The sequence below is a fragment of the Cibotium barometz genome, chromosome 21 (assembly GCF_041138505.1).
Source record: "Cibotium barometz isolate CiBa-2024 chromosome 21, ASM4113850v1, whole genome shotgun sequence".
In the NCBI taxonomy this organism is placed as follows: Eukaryota; Viridiplantae; Streptophyta; class Polypodiopsida; order Cyatheales; family Cibotiaceae; genus Cibotium; species Cibotium barometz.
Genome location: NC_141066.1, coordinates 3,062,506 through 3,083,782, shown reverse-complemented (window position 1 = coordinate 3,083,782; position 21,277 = coordinate 3,062,506). Strand labels below are relative to the sequence as shown.

Below are 21,277 nucleotides of genomic sequence, written 5' to 3'. Positions count from 1 at the left end.
TCTGTGACATCAAAGTTTTCCTCCATAGCTTCGATCCACTTTTCTACAGCCTCTCCTAAGTGTCCCCCTTCAACCTTGAAGGGACCTGGCTGAGACTTGTGTAGAGCTTTGCGAACATCACGGTTAAGCTCATCCTTATCCGTGTGAGGATCTATCTGGCTATCTACCACGATTCGCACGTCTCATGATTCTGCCAAAACGATAAATCGTTAAATTTTCTATTCGACTTTGTTCCAAGATTATAAGACTTAAGAAGTTCAAAATTAATTCATTCAATAAGGTGATCGTTCTACTATAGATCCATGACATATGTCCTGAGAAAACAGAACTTATTCCTTTAAACTCAATATCTGGTGTCATAATCACTTAGACCACTAGAATCTTCACAAAACATTATTTATTCACATAAGGTTTGTAATATATACATAGCGCAACATGGATCCAAAAAGTCAGTGCCTCAATTGCATACGCATGAAGTGGCGATACTGCACTATGGACATGCCGCGATGCAATTGTGCCCTTACGGCCATTGGTGCTACAATCCTATTCCGTGGAATAAAATGGTTGAGAAGCCTGAAAATATGACAAGTGATTCTAAAATCTCGAGGTGAGGGGTGATAAAGTATAGCACCGCGAACTACCCCTATCCTCAATAGAACCATAGCTAAAGAGACGTTTTGACTCAGCCTCTATCGCTGATTGCAATAGGCATGGATATATTGCGCTCAGTACCACATATGCTGTCGTCTCTCTGCTGGGTTCATAAAATATAGCTCCTGGAAATGAGTAGCAAGACTCGCCCTACTCGTTTGAGTCCTGGGGTGGAGGAGAGGATATGCTCAAAAGCAAAGGCAATCATATCTTGATTTTGGGTAAGGTTGGGGATACCAGATAAGTACGGGGTGTCCATCAATAAAATCTGATTTATCAATTATAAGTCTTAATCAATGAAGCTTAATCTGAATGAAAATACAACATATGAATGCACCTTTTTAAGATTTTATTATAAATTTCAGACAAAATTCGTCTTTGATTCATGAGCTTTTAACAATGCTCTGATACAAGTTTTGAGACTCCTACCCTCTCTGCGCACCGAACTCAAGAGTGCTAGCAGCAGAAGTAGCAACCTCTTGCGCAGGGCAGAGCTTCCCACTCGGGGCCTCGCCTACGAATGTCCGGGCAAGGGACTAATCCAGCGGTTCTTCCGAAACTGAGACCTGAAAAAATTTCCTCACCACCCAGAAAGCAAGGGCGATTCCCTTAGGAAAATCTTCTAACAAGAATTTATCTAACGGGGTCAAGAGCCTTAACTGATCTTTCTATTCCGACCGAACCTGCAGGTCACATGGCCGAATCAAGGAAGGGACTTGCACTTGGTTCATAGAGATCATCACTTTTTTCCCCTCAAGCGAGGCACAACCGTTGATTCTTTCCCATAGAACAAGAATCTCCCTGTGACTTATTTTACCTATTGTAACTTGAACATAACTGAAATTTATTGTAGGAATCCACCGATCTAGCCTACTAACCCCAACCGCCCAACCACTATATTGGTGGGATCCCTCTTTATAAAAATTGGTTGTGTTTGTCCCAGGTACTAGGGGAAAAGAGTTCCCAGGCCCCCTAGCTGGCACTCATGCAAAAATATAAATAGACACACCACTTACGCACCCAATATGAAATTGTCTTTTTCTTAGATTTATCTATTTTCAAGACAGAACTGCAATAAAACCACAGTGTTTCCATCATAATCCTCAATATTCCAGTTCCATTGTTTTTCAAGACAGAAATGCAATAAAACCACACTGTTTCCATCATAATCCTCAATATTCTAGTTCCATTGTTTTTACAAACAAGTGTCATCTGGACTCTCCATTGAAGACTAGCTAGTCAACAACGAGATCTAATTGCATAGTTTCCAGTTCACTTAAATAATTTCTTGCCAATCCATGTAGATCTCCCTCGACATACGCATGGGTGTCCTAGCAGGCAAGCCCATGCATCGCCTGGTCAAAACCCTCTAGGATCCTCCTTAGGTGTCCTAGCACCTCACTTAGGGACTACTTCGTCGGCCCTCGCCCATCGTACCGGAAGCGCACCATTTTTAACCGTACCGAGGCTGGTCAAGACCTTGGCACGCTTTGCCGTGAGAGACGTCCTTCAATGACTCCCTCAGCTGTTGCAAAGTAAACTCTCCTTAGATTAACAAAACAACAAGCCAAATGCTTCCTCCAGCATTCTAGCATAAGACAGTCCTTTATAAAAACAAAGTTTCTATGCAAGTAAGAATTTCCCATTGAGTTTGATTTCGTCTCACGAAAAGCCACTTCACTCTAGTGTTGGTTTCACAAGACCCTTTTTCCAAAACCCAAACTTTCTCAATGAGAATCACGAATCTCGTATCTCGGTGATCCCTCCATTCAATTACAAATGAATTTCTAACTTATTTCTAGACGATTTTGGGTCTTAGGGGAAATTCTCTAAATCAGACAGTTATCCCTTCTTCGTAAATGAAGAATGGAAATGGTCACAAGTCTTGGCTTAATTTATGATTCAAGAGATGGGCAGGCATCTTACTGACCCACCTTTCTCACGTGGTCATGGTCTAGCACAGAATTACTTGAATTTATTCCTAGATTTATTTCCTAAAGATATTTCTCCATTTATCTGATAAAATAATTATGATTTCTAATCGTAAGGGTAAATATCCAAAATTATGAAAATTCATTCTTTTTTGGATATAATAGAACTATAAATAATTCTATTCGTGAATAATGGAATTTAATAAGGATATTTCTTTTTCTAAAAATGATCATTTAATAAATATGCATACATCATTTTATTAAAATATTCTCATAAAAATATTTTAAATATTATGTTCTCCATTTGAACCTAGGCATCAATAAGCCATAAATTATCTACGTAGAAATATGATGAAACCTTCTCTTTTTGATAACAAAATTTATTATGCATTTTCCTATATAAAGATACGATGAAAATTCCTCTTTAGATAAATAAAAATACCCATGTATATATACACCATGAATATACTTATTTGAAATATGACAAAAATCTCTCTTTTTACCATTTAGACATTATGAATACCTACTATAAATGTATATTCAGAAACGTAACAAAAATTCTTCTTTTAGCATTTAAAATGTTTATGCAAAGAATATGATAAAAATTCTTTTTTTTTGCATTATTAAATTTATGCATAAATATAATTACATAAAAATATAGTGAGACTTCCTCTTTTAATATAAAAATTCTTTATGCCTAAACCTAAGCATAAATATAAGCATAATTGCATCTAAACATCTTGTTTATTTTTAAAAATATCCAAATATCATTTTTCATGTGAAAATAATTTATGAATATTATCCTTAGCTCTCTTTCATCTTAAAATGAATAAATATGAATTTTCTTAACATAAAAACAAGCTTAAATGAATTAACCTCATTTTTTATTAGATTAAAAATCATAAAAATGCTTAATCTCCATCTCTAGCTTGTTAGGCCTAGATTTTTGGGTGAGAAAATGAGATAAGAATTGAGATCTATCCTTCCAAGAAGGGTTTAACCATATAAGTGAGTATTCTTTCAAAAAGAGAGATTTACAAATCAAAAACATTATATTTAAGCATAAGAGATTAATATTAATTTATTTAAACAACATAAATCAATAAGGACATGGTTTTAAGAAGAAACCATGGATTAGAATGCCTCCCAAGCATGTAGATCGGTTGGGAAGAAGATTACCATTCAAGAAGAGCATTCAAGAAGAGAGTAAAACACCATTGTTTTAGGCTTACCCTTGGTTTTTGGCTTGATTCTTTAGGGAGATGTGAAGCCCTCAAAGAAGAATCTTGGCCACCAAGAAGAAGAGGGTAATCTCCAAGAGAAGAAGAGGATTAGTGAAGCTCCAAAGCTTCACAATGGAGAGGCAAGGTAGAGGGATAATAGAATTACACTAGCATGTAAATACACTAAGATGAAAATACAAAGGAATGGGGTTCTATTTAAAGGAGAGGGAGGCCACCAACCAAGTCCAACTAGGCTCTAGAGGCTTCCAGCTTCAGTTTGATCCAATTTGGACAAGTTTTAGATTAGTTAGGCTTGCTTTTCAGATCTAGTTTGAAAGAGGAGAGATGAAATATCTCATTTTTTTAATTAAAAAATTAGGGATAATGATGAGATTCTAGGTGCCTCCTTCATGATCTCCACTCACCCTCCTGAGTGTCAAAATTCTATTTTTTTACTAATAAATCCCAATACTAGTAGTGAACTCTTCATCTTATGTGAGAATTTACTCATTTCTGGTGGATTTTCTTTTATTCTTACATTTTTCTTATTCAAACACTTGGATTAACTTCATTGGCCCTTTAGAACACTCTTTGGACCTTAATCCATAATTTTTTGAAAATGGGTACCCTTAGGCTAAGGTATCTAATGCACATATTCAATTAATTTCTAATGCATATTAGAAAACTCTTTTTAAACTTCTGTTTCAGGGGAATTCATCTTAAATAAAAGGGATAACTTTGTATCCAAAAATATCTCAAAACTGTTTTAACTCTCTCTAGAATATTTTCTCTCTCTAAGCCAAAAACAAAAGAAAACAATGTTTTCTTGCATTCTGAAATAGGAGATTATTACAAGGGACTGAGAGGAGAACTTATACATATTTTAGCGGCTGAGGAGGAACCGTACAAGATCCGCTTAGGTCTTCATTGTCTTCTTCATGTGTGCCTTCAGTTGTTTTGCTTCATTGTCTTCTTCACTTTCATGTGTGCCTTCAGTTGTTTTGCTTCATTTGGAGCTTCAAGGTGGTCAGCTATTCCGCTCTTGGCTGTTGTGCTGCGATTTTACTGACAATGAAGACGCTTGCGTGCTTCTCCGCAAGCGACTGTTGTTTGACATAACTACTCTACGACTGCTATTTGATGCAGCTACTCATTTTGTCTGCTTATGTGAACTGCCTTTCTCTACTGCTAACACAATGACGATGATGTTATGTTGAAGGTCTGCGCTACTGATTTTATGGCCAGTACGTAGTTGTGCACCACTCCTCTCTTACTTATTGTGTTCGCTTATTGCTTTGCACAACAACCTTCCTTATTACAGTCTTCTTTGTGTTTCTCTACAGTGTGAGCCCCTTGGCACAATGCTTTGACAAGATGCAACGCTTTTTGTTCATCTATATGTAGACCTTTCTGCTCAACCTCTTGGCTGCTTACGCTTCCTTTCTTTTGCAATCTTGTTGCGCCTTTGCAACCCTTCTTCTATTGCTGAAGTATGCCCTTTTTTTAGAGTGCTAAATGCCTTGTCGTTGTTTGCACCTTGCTACTTGTGTATTGGCCTTCTTTATGATGGCTTTCTTGTAGACTTTTTTCTTTGCTCGCTTTGATGGAGGGGATTTTTCCCACTCTTCTCTTCTCTCTTTGAATTCTTTTTGTACGTTGCACTAGACTTCTACACTTGTCTAGGCTGCTCACTCATTGTTTGAAATGCTTAGCTTCTGGTGCTATTGCTTCCTTTGTTTATTGCAAGATCTTGCTTTATGGGAATACACTACATTCCTAATGAAGCCCTAATGAAGCATGGAAACAAAAGAGAAATAATGCGTAAAGAAATTCTAAATGGTTGATAATCACCTTCTAAGCCCTAAACAAATGCTAATGATTTGAACCTAAACTAAGAGAGCTAAATCTAAGCTCTGATACCATGTTAAAAGCATGGATCGAGCTCTCCTAAACAACTTCCTAATAACAAGACATTTACCTAACCATAAACTAATCCTACACTAATGACAACAAAACATCTAATCCTACTTACACATCCTAATCACACATTAATTTACTCTAATGACATTGCTAATCTAAGGTGGATAAAAATGAAGGAGACTCATTGTGAGTGTGTGCTAATTAAAGATTAGACTTAAGTTCAGTTAGGTTACAAGATGGAAACTTGTACTCATAAAAAGACTTCAGATGTTGTGCTTGTATTCCATTGCTTGAAATGTCCTCCTTTTATATGAGGAGAGTACAACTTAGCATTTCTCTTGCATGTGGGATAATTCTCATTTGGTGATGTGGTTTCTCACACTCACTCCATATTTTCCTTGTGCTCTTTGGCACCATATTTCTCAACATGGACTCTAGTACTTGAGTCTAGTTATGAGGACTCTAACCATTGAGGTCTACCTATCCCTAGACCCCTCTCTCTTGCATTGGTATCAAAGCTTTGCTTTAATCATTTTTGGGTTAGGATTTCTACAGATTTACTATAACATTATCTATGTAATTCCTTGATTAGAATCCTTAGGTTAATCCATAGTTAAACCTTAATTTTGTCACTTTACAAACCCTCATTTTTGCACAGTATTACAACAAGTCCTAGAACCAATACTTTCTTAAAGATCTTTGGTCTTGTGTAAATTTTGGTGGAATTAGATCAAGAAATTGGTTGTTATGCAAGTCTTTGGAAGATATTGGGAGTGCTTATTGATTAAGAAAGTGTGCAGTGTAAAATTCTTATGCAAATCAAGTTTTCACCATGGATTTAGAGTGCAATACATTAAGTGCTTAATCTTTTAACCTTTTTCAGCTCTTGGTTGATTTTCTTGTAAAGAAACATTGTCGGGCAAAGAAAGGCTACAAAGAAATATTGGAAGGGGATAAAATAAGTGGACAACAAGAAAAATTATTAAAGTATCATAATTGTCATGCTGCCACTACTCTTGTTACTTTTAGAACAGCGCTTTTAGGTGTTTCCCTTCATAGCCTTTACAATAATATCTCTCATGGTTGCCATTCTTAAACTGGGATAAATGTCTTCTACCTCTCGACCCTCTCATCCAACAAGGACCGTGCATGACGCCTCATAAAAAAGGTAGCCCCTACCAACTCATTGTAGGACAACTTTATAGCCAGGGGAAGGATAAGATTCTTAGATGCTGTGTTCGGAAAGATGAATATGTCTTCCTACTAGAACAGGCTCACTCCACCTGTGCTGGGGGGCACTTCATGGCACCACTATCAATCCTTCCTCTGAGACTATATGTTCGAGCAATGCTTTGCTGCTCACTATAACAAAGGCACATTTTGTCGGATATTGAGGCTCAATCTAGTTTCATGGCACCTCTCTAGACATAGTGTCGAATGATGAAGATACTCCAAACACTTCCCAAACACAGTGAAATTAGTTTTTTGGAAGGTAGCTAGTGCATTCTTTAATCCGAATGTCATTGGAGGCAAACACCCTTTATTCTATGATCAAAGCTATATGTTTTTTTGTCTTTAGGTGCCATCCACACCTGGTTGTAACCACTAAGTCCATATCTAGAAATGAACACATTTCATGGCCAACAGCATCCAAAAAGAGAATCTATGGAAGGATAATGAAAAGGGATCTTAGATAGTGGTTGCATTCAATTTCTTGTAATCCCCACATACCCTTCACTTTTCATTTTTCTTAGGGATGATAACAATTGGAGACATCTAATTAGCTTTGTTAATGGGGTAAATGAAATCTACTTTGAGTAGCCTATCAATCTCTTCTTTAACTTGGTAGGGCATAATTCGGATTCATCTGATACCTCTGCAAGATGGGAACTACATCTTCCATAAAATTGATTTTATGTTGATCAAAACTAGGATCAACACCCTTCATGTCTGAGAGCTCTAAGTAAATACATCTTTATATCAAGATAGCAATTTTTGTAATTTTTGCCTCCATGCCTCTGTGAGTTTGGCACTTACCCAGACCATCTAAGGATTCTGATCATCTCCTAAGTTCATTTCGGATAGTTCATCTTCTTGCACCCAATCACTTTTGTGCATGTTCTTTTTATGTGCCTCTTTTGTAACAATTAATGCTTATAATCTCTTCTAGAACTTCAACTTGCTATGCTTCTGGATGAAGCTACTTGACCCTATGCTTTAGATTAACCCGTATGCATCCTGCCATCATTGTCAACTGGGTGTACTACCATGGCATCCGCCTCATATTGAAAAATGATCCTCAAACAAGGAAACTAGATCCACATTCTCCCCTAAGATTTTCTCGTCCTCATCGTGTCCTCCACTCCTTCTAGCTAGTAGAGTCCTTTAAAATAGAGTGGTCAGATCGACGGATCCACTTTTCCTTTAAAGAACACTGACACTCTGACCTTTTTCTTCCCTCTATACAGATGGTGAGCCAATCTGTTTCCCAGTTCTGGCGGATCTTCCCATGGCGTAATCAACTAAGCAACATCAGATATGCTCTCGAGTTTTTCTTCATCCAAAGTATCACAAAGGCTACATTAATTTACATTTAGCCACACTAATTTCTTGGTTTACAGACGATGCCTGCCCCAACATAACTCTCCCATTGATCCGCCATCTTGATGGCAAAGGGTGTCGAGACTACATCTCTATGATGCCTAATCTGTGGGCCATTTCTTCTGATAGCACATTTACTTTAGATCTTCCTTGATAAGGACACTAGACACTACTGTATGACCTTTAAATATTACTGTGACCTCCAGGACTATAATCTTTATCATAGTCCAAAACTAGTTATATTGATCCATCCACTATATATATTACAGAGTGCTAATGTTGGCTTTAACGTTCACCAATTTCTCCACACAAGTACTGTCCTTTTCAACAATTGGTTTGCCGGCGTTAATTAGGCACTAAACATAGGAATTGATCTCATGCAATGTTGAGCTTCATCTTTTGTTATCCTCTCATACATTATATTAAGATGATTCTTCAATTGTCTATCTCTTGCTTTCAAATTTTTAAGGAGAACTATCTATCCCTCTCTTGGCCAAGCACTACTCCTGGATGCCATTATCCTTAACTTAGCTAACTTTTTGGTTTCCTCCTTCCTTTTAAATTACTTTTAAGCATTTCTCTTGGATGCCATTATCCTTAACTAAGCTAACTTTTTGGTTTCCTCCTTCCTTCTGAATTTCTATAGTGCTCTTTCCTTCTTCCTTCAATAGAATGCTTTCTTATGTCATCATCAGTAGAAAGTTCAAAGGTTTGATTTTGGTGCTTCTAGCACTTTCTAGCCTTGCACTACACCTATGCTCCTTGATTCTAATGCATCCAACACTTTCTAGCTCTAGACTGCACCTTTGTCGCTTGATCTTAATGCATCCGGCACTTTCTGGCTTGGACTACACCTCTACTGCTTGATCCTAATGTATCTAGCACTTCCTGGATCTACACTGCACCTTAGATACTTTTTGGTTCTTTCAAACTAATTCCCTTCTGTGATCAAATGGCCTCTAAACTATCTACTAACACTTCGCTTGGTAGGGGAGCTATCTGAGCATTTCAGATCTTGCCCTCCTATGCTTCCTGCACCATCTTGGCGACTTGGTTATGAACATGCCACTGCTCCTCCCAATTCCGAGATTATTTCTTTATCTTTGGTCCATCTTGGTTCTCCAAATCGTCTATTGGGCCTTGCACCCTTATGATTGCCATGATAACATCTCTACGAAGGCTCAAATACCTCCAGATATACCTAAATCTGCACAGGTTGATTGCTGTTGGACCAAAAAGTAGACCTCTTCGCTTGTGTTTTCTGGAGTTCTTGAGAGCAAGACACCTACTAATAGCTATTCATGAGAGTATATAAGAGATGAGGATGACTGGCTCTACTATAGACCTGTCTCACTCGGATTTCAATAACTAGTGTTGCATGATTACAAAGGGTAACATAATTGGCTGAATATTTACATTGGATGTAAACATGTATGAAGTGAAGGTTGTAATGTTTGCACATGGTACAAAAATGATTACAGGAATTGACCTTTGGCATAAACATATTGGTTATGTCAATATTCAGTGGCTAAAAAACATGCAAGCCCAAAGTATTGTTAGAAGTTTGCTGAAGTGTAAAGTGGATAGAATAGGTTTATATCACAAGTTTGCCAAAGTTCAAAGTGCATGGAATTCACAAAGTATGTGGTCAATTGGTTAATTCACAAAGTATGTGGTTGATTGGGAAAACAATCTAAGCATGCATTTCCACATGATAAGAATGTAAGTCAAAGGCCATTAAATGTGGTGCATTTCCACATGATAAGAATGTAAGTCAAAGGCCATTAAATGTGGTGCATTTTGATGTTTGGGGACCAACAAAATGGCATCAATCAAAGGATGCCACTATGATATATACCGATGAACATCTATTGACATGCTTTTGCAAAAGGGAGTATGAGACTCTAGAATGCATGACTATATGCTCGTATGTCTAAAGTAAGCATAGTGGATGCATGTTACGAATTGGCCATAGAATTTGAGGATAACATGTTAGAATTACCGTAGCTTGAGGAAAACAAGACTCCATCTTCAGTTGTGCCATCCCAAGTGTCAAGTCGTTTTAACGCACACACTACGGATAGGCAAGTAAAAAAACATGACTATCGAACGATGAACTTACATCGGCAAGTCTTAAGAAGGTCAAGCTGAAAGAGGTAAGGGAACCTCCTAACAATACTCACCTTTGCATAGTTATAGTGCCAACTCATGTAGTTGGGTTCATACTATGGAGGACCGACCTTGTATGTGTTAGTAGGAGAGAGTAAAAACCTAAATTCATTGGGCTGAAAGAGGTAAGGGAGCCTCCTAACAATACTCACCTTTATCCAAGACTTTACAGGCTATGTGACAACCATTTTGCTTCACTAGAGTTAATGGCATAGTTATAGTGCCAGCTCATGTACTATGGACCGACCTTGTATGCTTTAGTAGGAGAGAGTAAAAACCTAAATTCATTGGCCTTTTGTATGATATCCCACAAGGCTTATATTTGATTGTATTAAGCCAAGGAATAGCTTTCCAATTGTGATTAGGAGCAGAATCTACTTCGAAAACATAAGCTTTGGGCTCCATTATGTGTGGCTTAGAGTGGGAAGTTAATTTTTTTATATGTATTTCATATTCTTCATGCATGCATTGTTGAAATCAGTAGCTTCGAAGCATGAAAAATCACTAAATCACTTGCCAATAACCACCCACAGTTAAGATCAAGAACCTTAATCACCTCCCATCAAGTCCAAAAAAGGCTCAAAAACTCCAAAAACCTGAGAAGAATGTAGGAGAGAGGGTGAGATTAGCTCCTTGCAAGCAAACAAACACACAAGAGTAGACAAGCACATAAGAGAGATGGATGGTTGAATTTTCTTCTATTCTCTTCTCTTCTCTACAACCATATAATAAAGAGAAAAGAAACATCAAGGCATAATAAAAGAGACTTAAGCACTTTCAAGGCTTTGAAAGAATTCAACATTAGCACGGCCACAACATCTCCACACACCATACCCATTCATCAACTCACAAGGCATTCAGTACGGTTTGGAAATCATCTCAATATGCTTCTCACTGGCAAAGCAACAAATCGTTTATGTTATCAACGCCTGCAAATCACGAGGGGCATCGACAAGCGCCTTGTGTTAGCAACTTGAAGAAGCAACCCCCGATCAACACTAAGGTAACTTCAACATTGATGCCCGCAAATGATCATAACACAATGGAAAATTACATAGCCTAATGGATACTTATTTGTGCACACAACGCATGTTTGAGCCCACAACATTCTACGGTTTCAAGCTAGATCAAGTTTGGGCCAACATTGATTCAACATTGGGTGTTAGTGGTCTGTATAGGCTATATATATTCTCAGGAGGAGGTTCACCTTCTTTTGGACTCTCGCAAATAAGTATATAAATATAAATATATATATATAATAAAAAGGTCGGTCGAGAGAAGAAGGCAGAAGAAGAAGAAGAAGAATGACAAGGCAAACGTGCTTTCTACCAAGCTGCAGCAAGCCCATCGCAGCCTCATTGTCATCTTCAGGCGCCCAACACTTGACATGCGGGGAGTTTCACCATTGCCTGCTCATGGCATCCCGCTTCAATCCCTACTTGCTCCCTGCTCTACTGGATCGGAACGGGAAAGGTCTCTGCGCGATGTTCTCTTGCAGCAGGCCGCCATGGCCAGGCCATCAATGGTGCTCGCGTCACCACTACCTCGTGTGGCTCGAAGACTTCTACCGAAGCCTCCGCCCGGGTCAAATCTGCAAGCTCCCCGGCTGCCCTCGCCATGTCTACGTTGATGAACCCAATGACGATTGCCCCCATCCACTAGCCCATCAGTTTTGTGGATGGCGCCGTCGTCAGAAGTTCACCATGCTCGCTGCCCTAGAGCAACAGAAACCGCTGTTGCCACCACTTCCAAGCGAGGTACTTCCTTCCTTGTGTGTCTTGAATTAGGAATAACTAGAAGATCTTTCGGTCAGACGGGTTTTCAAATTCTTTTTTGATTAGAGTTTGAAATATATACTCTGACCATGCATATTATATGTATGGTCAGTGCTAGCAAATACCTTAACTGTATATATATGGTGCATCCAAACCCTAGGTGGATGAGGGTTTTCAACCCCAGGTAGGCTAGAAAACACAGAATGCCTTTTGAACCAATACATTCAGAAAACCCTCAAAATAGCTTTGCTTCGACATCCCTTCAGGCTTACCTACCTTTGATCTCATGAGCAAAGGCTGATGCTGGTTGAGGAATCCCCGTCAAATTATAGCTTTTAGCCCTGAAAAGTTTGTATTCTTGTATGTTGCTGACCATAATTATCCATTGCTCAAAACATGCAGAGCAACTATAGCCACGCGCCTTCTATAAAGTCTCTTATTCTCGCCCTCAAAAAGTTTGCACTTGATGGTGTCACTCTAAAGAACATCAAAGTGCATGAGGATTTCTTCACCAAGCATCCATGGGAGCTTCTCACAGGTAGGTTAGGTAATCACATCTTGTGCAAGTCTAGTTTTTGTGACTTCTCAAAGCTTGCTGAAGCAGACTGTCTGGTAAACATGGTTTCTTTTTGTTCCAGGTGCAGAGGATGGTTCTTGTTTTTTGATAGCACGGTGCAAGTTTATGTGCCAAAAGAAAACTAAGGATAAAAGAGAGATGGTTACAAAGGACCATTATCATTGGAAGCAGCAAGGGGGAGTCACAAAAAGGAATGGCTTCTCCGAGAAATATTTCACATACAGAAGGCTGAAAGCAAAGAAAGAGGGGGCTGACCAACTTCATGATGAAAGCTTGTATACCCTGAAGGAGTACACAGTTGAGCGTATCAAAGACTATTGCCTCATAAAACTTTGCAAGAGGCAGCCCAGTAATGCCAGGGTCAAAGCTGGGAGCTCTCACGACACGGTAATTGCAGGGGGGCTCGATCATGGATCAGAGAAGAGGCCTAGTGATGCTGATGATCAGATTATGGATACATGGGAATTGTTGTCCCCTGTAGTGGACAGCTTCATTTTTGATGAGGAATTGCCATCCTTCATTGACTTGGCTGTACAAGGTTCCTACCATTGAGCTTCCTTTTATTTACTATTGGTGCACCTACTACTAATGCTCTAGGCATCATGATTGTAAGTTGGCATGCGCTACTTGCGGGGACCGGCTTTCTCGAAGCGCTGCACATGCACAGTGGCGCTGCACATCACACTGTGCATGTGCACAGATTCTGTGTAGCTTGTATCATCCACCATCTCAACATGCCCGCTTTGTAATTATTAATTATTGTGCTCAAACATCTCCTATACTTCTTCGAACGGTTTTCTATTCCCACTGCTGCTGCTTATATTATTTCATTTAGGCAAATTTACCCATTGAGGAATATAACCATGGCTTTCAAGAAGAAGGTTCTTCTTGCGCCACTCCTCTCATTGCGGAAAGGTAATATGGCTGTTAAGAATGTCTTCATTCACACCCCGATAACAATATGTATGAATATGCCCCTTTTAAAATAGCATATCCATTATCTTATCAGGCAAAGGATCAGGTTAGCATCATTGGTAGAAACATGCTCTATTTGAAGTATTTTCTCCCATATGCATTACTCCTTGAGCTTGTTGAGTAAGGGAGTGATGCTTTGGATTTTTGTTGAGGACATGAGATTGGCTTTCTTGGAAGTAACTTACATGACATGTTATATATTTCACAAAACAAAATGGAAGCTATGCACTTCGGTGAAAGAAGCTTTCATGGTTAATATGAAAGATAGGGTGCAATAAACGTAGTGGAGATGCATAGTCTTGTGGGTTGACTAGTGGGGATCTCGTAGTATCTAGTCCATACTATGCATAATGGAGTTGATAGTTATATAGTCTTGTCTTGTGGGTTGACTACCATGAGTATATAACATGCACGTTCATAAAAGGTGAATTTGGGCATGTTCTTGGATTCATCTAGGTATATATATATATATAAACATAACTAACATTTGTGTGGATGAGTTGGGAGTGTATAGCCTTTGTAGATTGTGTTAGATTTTATAGGTGATGTAGGTTGTAATTAGGTTACTATGATCCTTTTGCATCCACTGGCCAATAACGACAGCCACCAATTTGCAGATTTGGATCCCATTAGAAATCATTTAGTCTTGAGATCCAGTCCTACGGTTTAATGATAAAGTGTTCTAGATGAAAGTCCACAAACCCCATGTATGGACTGTTATGGGAACAATTTGTGTACATAGGCATGTAGCATGTTCAGTAGTGTGCCAGATCGTCATAGGCTTTCTCTAAACCATTTCACTTTCTAGGCCACTATCTCAAGTAGACGTTTGGATGCTCAGTGTTCAAGCTTACAACCATGTCTTTGTTTTCATAATGGGGTCATACATACATGAGCTAGCCGATCATTAAGGATTAGGGTGGAGCATTGATATTAAACAAAGCAATGTGCTCAGCTTTAGTGGAGGTAAGGACACCAAGATACTATTTATTATAATGATAATTTAAGTGCTTCACCAAGTAACAAGGTCAAGAAACCAAACTTAGAGAATTTAGCATTGAGATCCATCCATTCCAAAAAGAATCATCACCACTGCCAATCTGCATTTCCCTATCTAATTAGAGAGATGAACACCATAACAAACTCTCATCTCTTTGGTAAAGTAGATGTGACTGAGTAAAAATTGATGTAGCGTAAGTAATAAGATAGTGGATACATCTATAAATGTACCGATAAGGGTGCTTAAACATAATCGCTTCGCCATTATCAGTAGTAGGAGTCATAGATTTTCTTGGTTTTGCAGTATAGAGGAGAGGGATCTGCAACACACTATAAATGTACTGATAAGGATGCTTAAACACAATCGCTTGGTCATTATCAGTAGTAGGAGTCATAGGTTTTCTTGGTTTTGCACTATGGAGGACAGGGATCTGCAACACACTAGATTCTTGCATGTGGAATTCTCAAATTATATCCTTCGCATAATTTTCTTGAGATAAAAATGAATGATGATGATCTCAAATGCACTCAACTTTATTGTTGAGATAAGTTATGTGCCATATAAGTGCACTTTATGCTTAGAAAGGAAGCCATTATTGCAAATTGAGTTTGGAGATGAATTTACATGAAATAGTGCTAAAAGATGAGAACTAACAGTTGGTTCCTCATAAAAGAAAAAGGGCTTCTTATAAATTTGTTGGCCCAAGAAGAGGCTAGGATAAGGGATCATCGTCAAGTAAGGGGAGGGATCATGTTTACATAAATCACATTCCAATCATGGCTAAAATAGCTAAGTTGAGGATTAAGGGTTGTGTCCATCAAAGAGATGCAAGGTCATGGAGAGGAAGATGAGGTTAGCAAGATTAATACTTCATCCCACCTCTCAAGTAACCCCTAAGGTAGAGAGAGAGAGAGAGAGAGAGAGAGAGAGAGGGAGGATTTGGATCTCCCTTAGAGGTGGAAGTTAAGTAATCTTGATTATAAGACCGTATTAGGTATTATGGAAAAAATCTCGCATTATGGGAATTTTGAAATTGAGAGGTTTCATGTATTATGGGAATTTCCCACTTAATGTGGGAAAAGTTATTGTGGAATTTCTTAATATAGAACAGAGGAAGGTACTAGTGTTGATAATCACCGTTCAAACCAAAAAAGTGGTATTAGTATTTGTGTATAAACATATTTGAAAGGAGTTTGATAATCATGTAGGAAGGTGGTGTTGATAAACACCATTTAATAAGAAAGTGGTATTTGTTTCTTTGCAAGGACCTGCACCAATTGAGTTGTACATTGCACAAAATTTATGAAACGATTGAACAAATAAGATAGAAACATTATTATAATATCAAAAAGATGTAGGAGGTACAAAGAAAAATTTCATTCAATAAGTGAAAATAAAAAATAAAGAAGACACCAAACTACATCTCTTTTGGATATTAGAGTTATATTAACCTAAAAATCCACATTGTCAATATTGAATCTACAAATGCTACTCCTCATTGAAGGAACCATCAATATGAGCTTCATCCTCACAAGCCAAGCCTAAGCATGCTTTTGCTTTACGGGCTTCCTTTTCTGGTATCTTGATTCTTTTGTATGGTGGTGGATTCCTTGGTTTCCACGACCAAAGAATTGCATCAGCATTTTCCCATACTTGTTGTTCTGCCTCATTAATTTGCCAATATCCCTTCCAACAATCAGCATAAGCTTGAGCATCTGTCAAACCTTTCTTCCTTGCACAAGGTCCCCAATATTGAATCAAGAGTTTCTTGTAATTTGGTGATGTAGGCTCATCAACAATATCCGATTTAGCCATAGCAAGCCAAACTGGATAGATGTTTCTGTCATCTGGGTGCAGCATGAAAAAGTGTCCTTGCTGAACATGTAGCATAGGGTTAAATGCCTCCCTTGGTTTATCCCGTGCAGGCCCACAATAATGATCATTATGTTCTTCCATACCTAAGAATCTTTGTGCCTGCAATTGTTCAACATTCATATCATCTAATTGATGGGACCCTTCAGATTTTAGGCAAAAATCTGTGTACTTTCTTGCCTCTGATTGTATTGGTTTTCCAAGCTCTTCGATTACATTACTCCAATAATCTATGACGGGCCTATAATATCTTGGCACAAATGAACCATTACTTAGATTCTGCCAAAATTTTATGTAACCCTTCAATCCTGATATTACTTCTGCATGCATCTTCATATGCTCGGCCATTGGTAGTAGAGGTGGATCTCCTTTTGGTAACCTTGGTTTACCTTCATTGTCTGTCTTCCAAAGACGGATACTTCCACTCCAATTATGAATAGCTACATGTGCCTTAAATTGCATTATCGGTGTGTCTCCTTCCATGAAGAACCTGAATAGCAGTGGTTTGGAGTGACCTATAAGTGCTTCTTGCCCATCATAAATGTAGCCATCACAAATGAACTGATTCACGTGACATATAAAAGGCAGAAGCTGGTTGTGGTCTCTGCTTTGGAATCCTGTTTATGAAAGTGTAGCGTCTTTTTGCAGCTCAGTTTGGGCAACATGAACCTCATTAGTTACATCTCCATCATTATCCTCATTACATACATCAGCATGTTCAGCATGCATGCCATTAAGCGGAACATAGCGTTGCAATGGGCTCCCATCCAGCATTGTCAGCTGTTTAATAGGCCATTTAACTAGGGTGATACTATCCACTTACGGCATAGTTTGAAATTCATTTGCACTTTCAATAGCCACACCCACACAATCATCACCAAGTTGTTGAAAGTTGACACATTCAAATGGAAACACATATAAGATAGTCCCTTGATTGATAGTCTGCATCATGCTCTCATCCTTTAGAAGAACCATCTCATTCTTCCAAGATTGTCGGATTTGCATGTCAAGTTCTGGAGATGTTATCGGTATTGCATCTACAATTGGAGGTTCCACAGGCTCTTCTTGATCTGCATCACTGCATCTTTCACTCCACTCTCCAAATTCCAGCTCCCTTGTGAAAGGCCTTAAAAGCATTTTTGGCCAACGAACATTACTCCATAATGCATTTTTTAGATAAATGGTATCCATTGTAGGGAATGGTAGTTCCACATCCTTCAAGCATTCCTCCACAAGTAATGACACATTTCCTTGACCAATCTTTGTTCCACTACAAGTGGAATTTGGATCAATTCTACACACGCAGCCAATACCAACAGAATCATTGTTCAACATCATGTAGACCCTCCCTCTAGATTGGAAATCCATGCTGCACATAATCATGTTGGACTTGTTAAACTAGTAATCAAATCTAGCAAGCATTTTTTTTTAAATTGGAACCTACATCAGACTCTACCATGAAGTATAGCTCTACCATGTGGCCGAGCTAGAACTAGCTCTATCATATGGTAGAGATAGAACCCATTGAAGACTATCTCTACTATGTGGTGGAGTTAGACTTTAAAGCATTCTAGCGATACCAATGGTGTCTAGATAGATTATTTTGATCTAGCTCTACCACATGGTAGAGCTAGATCAATGAATTCTAGCTCCGTTACATGATATAGTCACATTGATGCATTCTAGCTCCACCACATGATATAGTTACCAGATAGTAGAGCTAGTTCAATATATTCTAGCTCCACCACATGGTAGAGCTAGACCTCTAGGCATTCTAGGTCTCCACCTGAACCACATTGTAGAGATAGAATGCTTTGAGGTCTAGCTCTACCATGTGGTGGAGCTAGAATTGCATTTCAGGTCTAGCTCTACCATGTGGTGGAGCTAGAGTCGTAGAGGTAGAAAGCTTTGAGGTCTAGCTCTACCATGTGGTAGAGCAAAAATGCATCGATTTAGCTGTATTCCATACACATCAACAAAACCAATTACTCTAAGAAGAGACCTACTTCACATGACAATAACCAAGGAGCTAGAATTGCATTTGATCCAACTCTACCATGTGGTAGAGCTGTATTCTACCTAGACTACATCGTAGAGATAGAATGCTTTAAAGTCTAGCTCTACCATGTGGTGGAGCTAGAATTGCATTTGAGGTCTAGCTCTACCATGTGGTAGAGCAAGAATGCATCGATCTAGCTATGTTCCATACACATCAACAAAACCAATTACTCCAAGAAGAGACCTACTTCACATGACAAGAACCAAGGAGCCAGAATCGCATTTGATCTAGCTCTACCATGTGGTAGAGCTGTATTCTACCTAGACCACATCGTAGAGCTAGAATGCTTTGAGGTCTAGCTCTGCCATGTGGTGGAGCTAGAATTGCATTTGATCTAGCTCTACCATGTGGTAGAGCTGTATTCTACCTAGACCACATCGTAGAGCTAGAATGCTTTGAGGTCAAGCTCTACCATGTGGTGGAGCTAGAACTGCATTTGAGATCTAGCTCTACCATGTGGTAGAGCTGTATTGACCAGAATGCATCGATCTAGCTATGTTCCATACACATCAACAAAACCAATTACTCCAAGAAGAGACCTACTTCACATGACAAGAACCAAGCTTAGGAGCTATAATTGCATTTGATCTAGCTCTACCACGTGGTAGAGCTGTATTCTACCTAGACCACATCGTAGAGCTAGAATGCTTTGAGGTCCAGCTCTACCATGTGGTGGAGCTAGAATTCCATTTGAGGTCTAGCTCTACCATGTGGTAGAGTAAGAATGCATCGATCTAGCTATGTTCCATACACATCAACAAAACCAATTACTCCAAGAAGAGACCTACTTCACATGACAAGAACCAAGGAGCTATAATTGCATTTGATCTAGCTCTACCACGTGGTAGAGCTGTATTCTACCTAGACCACATCATAGAGCTAGAATGCTTTGAGGTCCAGCTCTACCATGTGGTGGAGCTAGAATTGCATTTGAGGTCTAGCTCTACCATGTGGTAGAGCGAGAATGCATCGATCTAGCTGTGTTCCATACATATCAACAAAACCAATTACTCCAAGAAGAGACCTACTTCACATGACAAGAACCAAGGAGCTAGAATTGCATTTGATCTTGCTCTACCACGTGGTAGAGTTGTATTCTACCTAGACCACATCGTAGAGCTAGAATTATTTGAGGTCTAGCTCTACCATGTGGTGGAGCTAATGCAGATCAATAAAACCAATTACTCCAAGAAGAGACCTACTTCACATGATGAGAACCAAGGATCTAGAAAAAAGGTCAGACTCTATTAGTCCTAAAAATCTATATAAACTTGTAGTCTCTCATTCAATGCAATAGAAGTGTTTATGTAAATTAAATCATGGTTTGTGTGTGAATTGATCTTCCCTAGTCCTTGATACCTAACAATCTATGGTAGGAATCAATGTTTCAAATTCTGGGCTTGTTATAGGAATTGCATCTGTAATTGGAGGATCAGAATGATCCCCTTCTTCATCACCGCTATAGCTTTCGTTTGATCAAATTAAGTTGCCAGTCATGATAGTAGATTGCAAAATAATCTTTGGCCATCGAACGGCACTCCATAATGAGTCTTGGAGAGATGAAGTATCCATTGTAGGAAAAGGTAGGACCACATCTTTCAAACATTCCTCCACTAGTATGGATACATTTTCTTGCCCTATCTTTGTACCAAAATCTCCTTGAATTTATATAATATATACTTTAACCTATGATAAAAGCTATAATCAAACGTATAAGCTTACAGTTATATTTATTAAATAAGCTATAATATAGTAGCATTAAAATAAGCTTTTATTAACTATAAGTTACTATAAGCTATATAGTTATAAATATATAATTTAAGTTACTATAAGTTATATAGTTATAGTTGTAGGTTAATATATAGGTTAATGTATATAATTTAAGTCACAATAGGTTATTTATAAACTTTAAATTATATTAATAGGTTTATATATAAATAGGTTTGATTTATATAGCTATAGAAAGTTTATAAATAAGATATATAAAGTATAATTATAAACTATAAATAGACTTTAAGTTACTATAGTGAACCTATTAAACCTATAAGCCTATTTATATATATCTTTAAGTCTATTTATATAATCAAACCTATAGTTACTATAGTTAATCTATTAAACCTATAAGCCTATAATTTATAATATATCTTTAAGTTACTATAGTTAACCTATTAAACCTATAAGCCTAATAATTTATATATATCTTTAAGCCTATTTATATAAACAAATCTATAAGCCTATTAATTATAAACTCTAAGTCTATATATATAACTATAAAAGCTATATTTTTATAATCAAATCTTTAAGCCTATCGATTATAACTTTACATTACCTATTTATAAAGGTTTATTTATAAACTTTAACTAAGGTGGCTCATAAATAATTGACGTTATCAGGACATACTCCTTTTCTCTAGCGTAGCATTCTAACCGTTTCCACCATCTTGCACTGCTTTTCATTCTCGTGCGGACCCACTCCATGGGAAACCTACAACAGAGGAGCTTGAAACATCTCCATTGCAACAAAC

The 21,277-nt window shown here is 38.1% G+C and overlaps 1 protein-coding gene across 2 annotated transcripts; it reads left to right on the top strand.

Annotated features, from left to right (window-relative positions):
- The first annotated feature begins 11,757 nt into the window (after positions 1-11,757).
- On the top strand, positions 11,758-13,861 carry LOC147626764 (uncharacterized). Of its 2 annotated transcripts, none has more exons than XM_086815301.1 (3): positions 11,758-12,252; positions 12,673-12,817; positions 12,909-13,721. In XM_086815301.1, exons 1-3 carry the CDS (start codon positions 11,800-11,802, stop codon positions 13,397-13,399), a joined length of 1,089 nt encoding a protein of 362 aa, XP_086671427.1. In that variant the 5' UTR covers positions 11,758-11,799; the 3' UTR covers positions 13,400-13,721. The 2 variants fall into 2 exon arrangements, with proteins under 2 accessions (XP_086671427.1, XP_086671428.1); XM_086815302.1 differs by having other exon boundaries at positions 11,759-12,252; positions 12,673-12,808; positions 12,909-13,861.
- The last annotated feature ends 7,416 nt before the right edge of the window (positions 13,862-21,277 follow it).

Excerpts from the sequence above, each read along its gene's own strand:
- LOC147626764 (XM_086815301.1), top strand. The coding sequence starts at position 11,800 with ATGACAAGGCAAACGTGCTTTCTACCAAGCTGCAGCAAGCCCATCGCA. Across the intron at positions 12,253-12,672 it reads TGCCACCACTTCCAAGCGAG|AGCAACTATAGCCACGCGCC; the intron begins GTACTTCCTTCC and ends CAAAACATGCAG. Across the intron at positions 12,818-12,908 it reads GCTTCTCACAGGTAGGTTAG|GTGCAGAGGATGGTTCTTGT; the intron begins GTAATCACATCT and ends TTTTTGTTCCAG.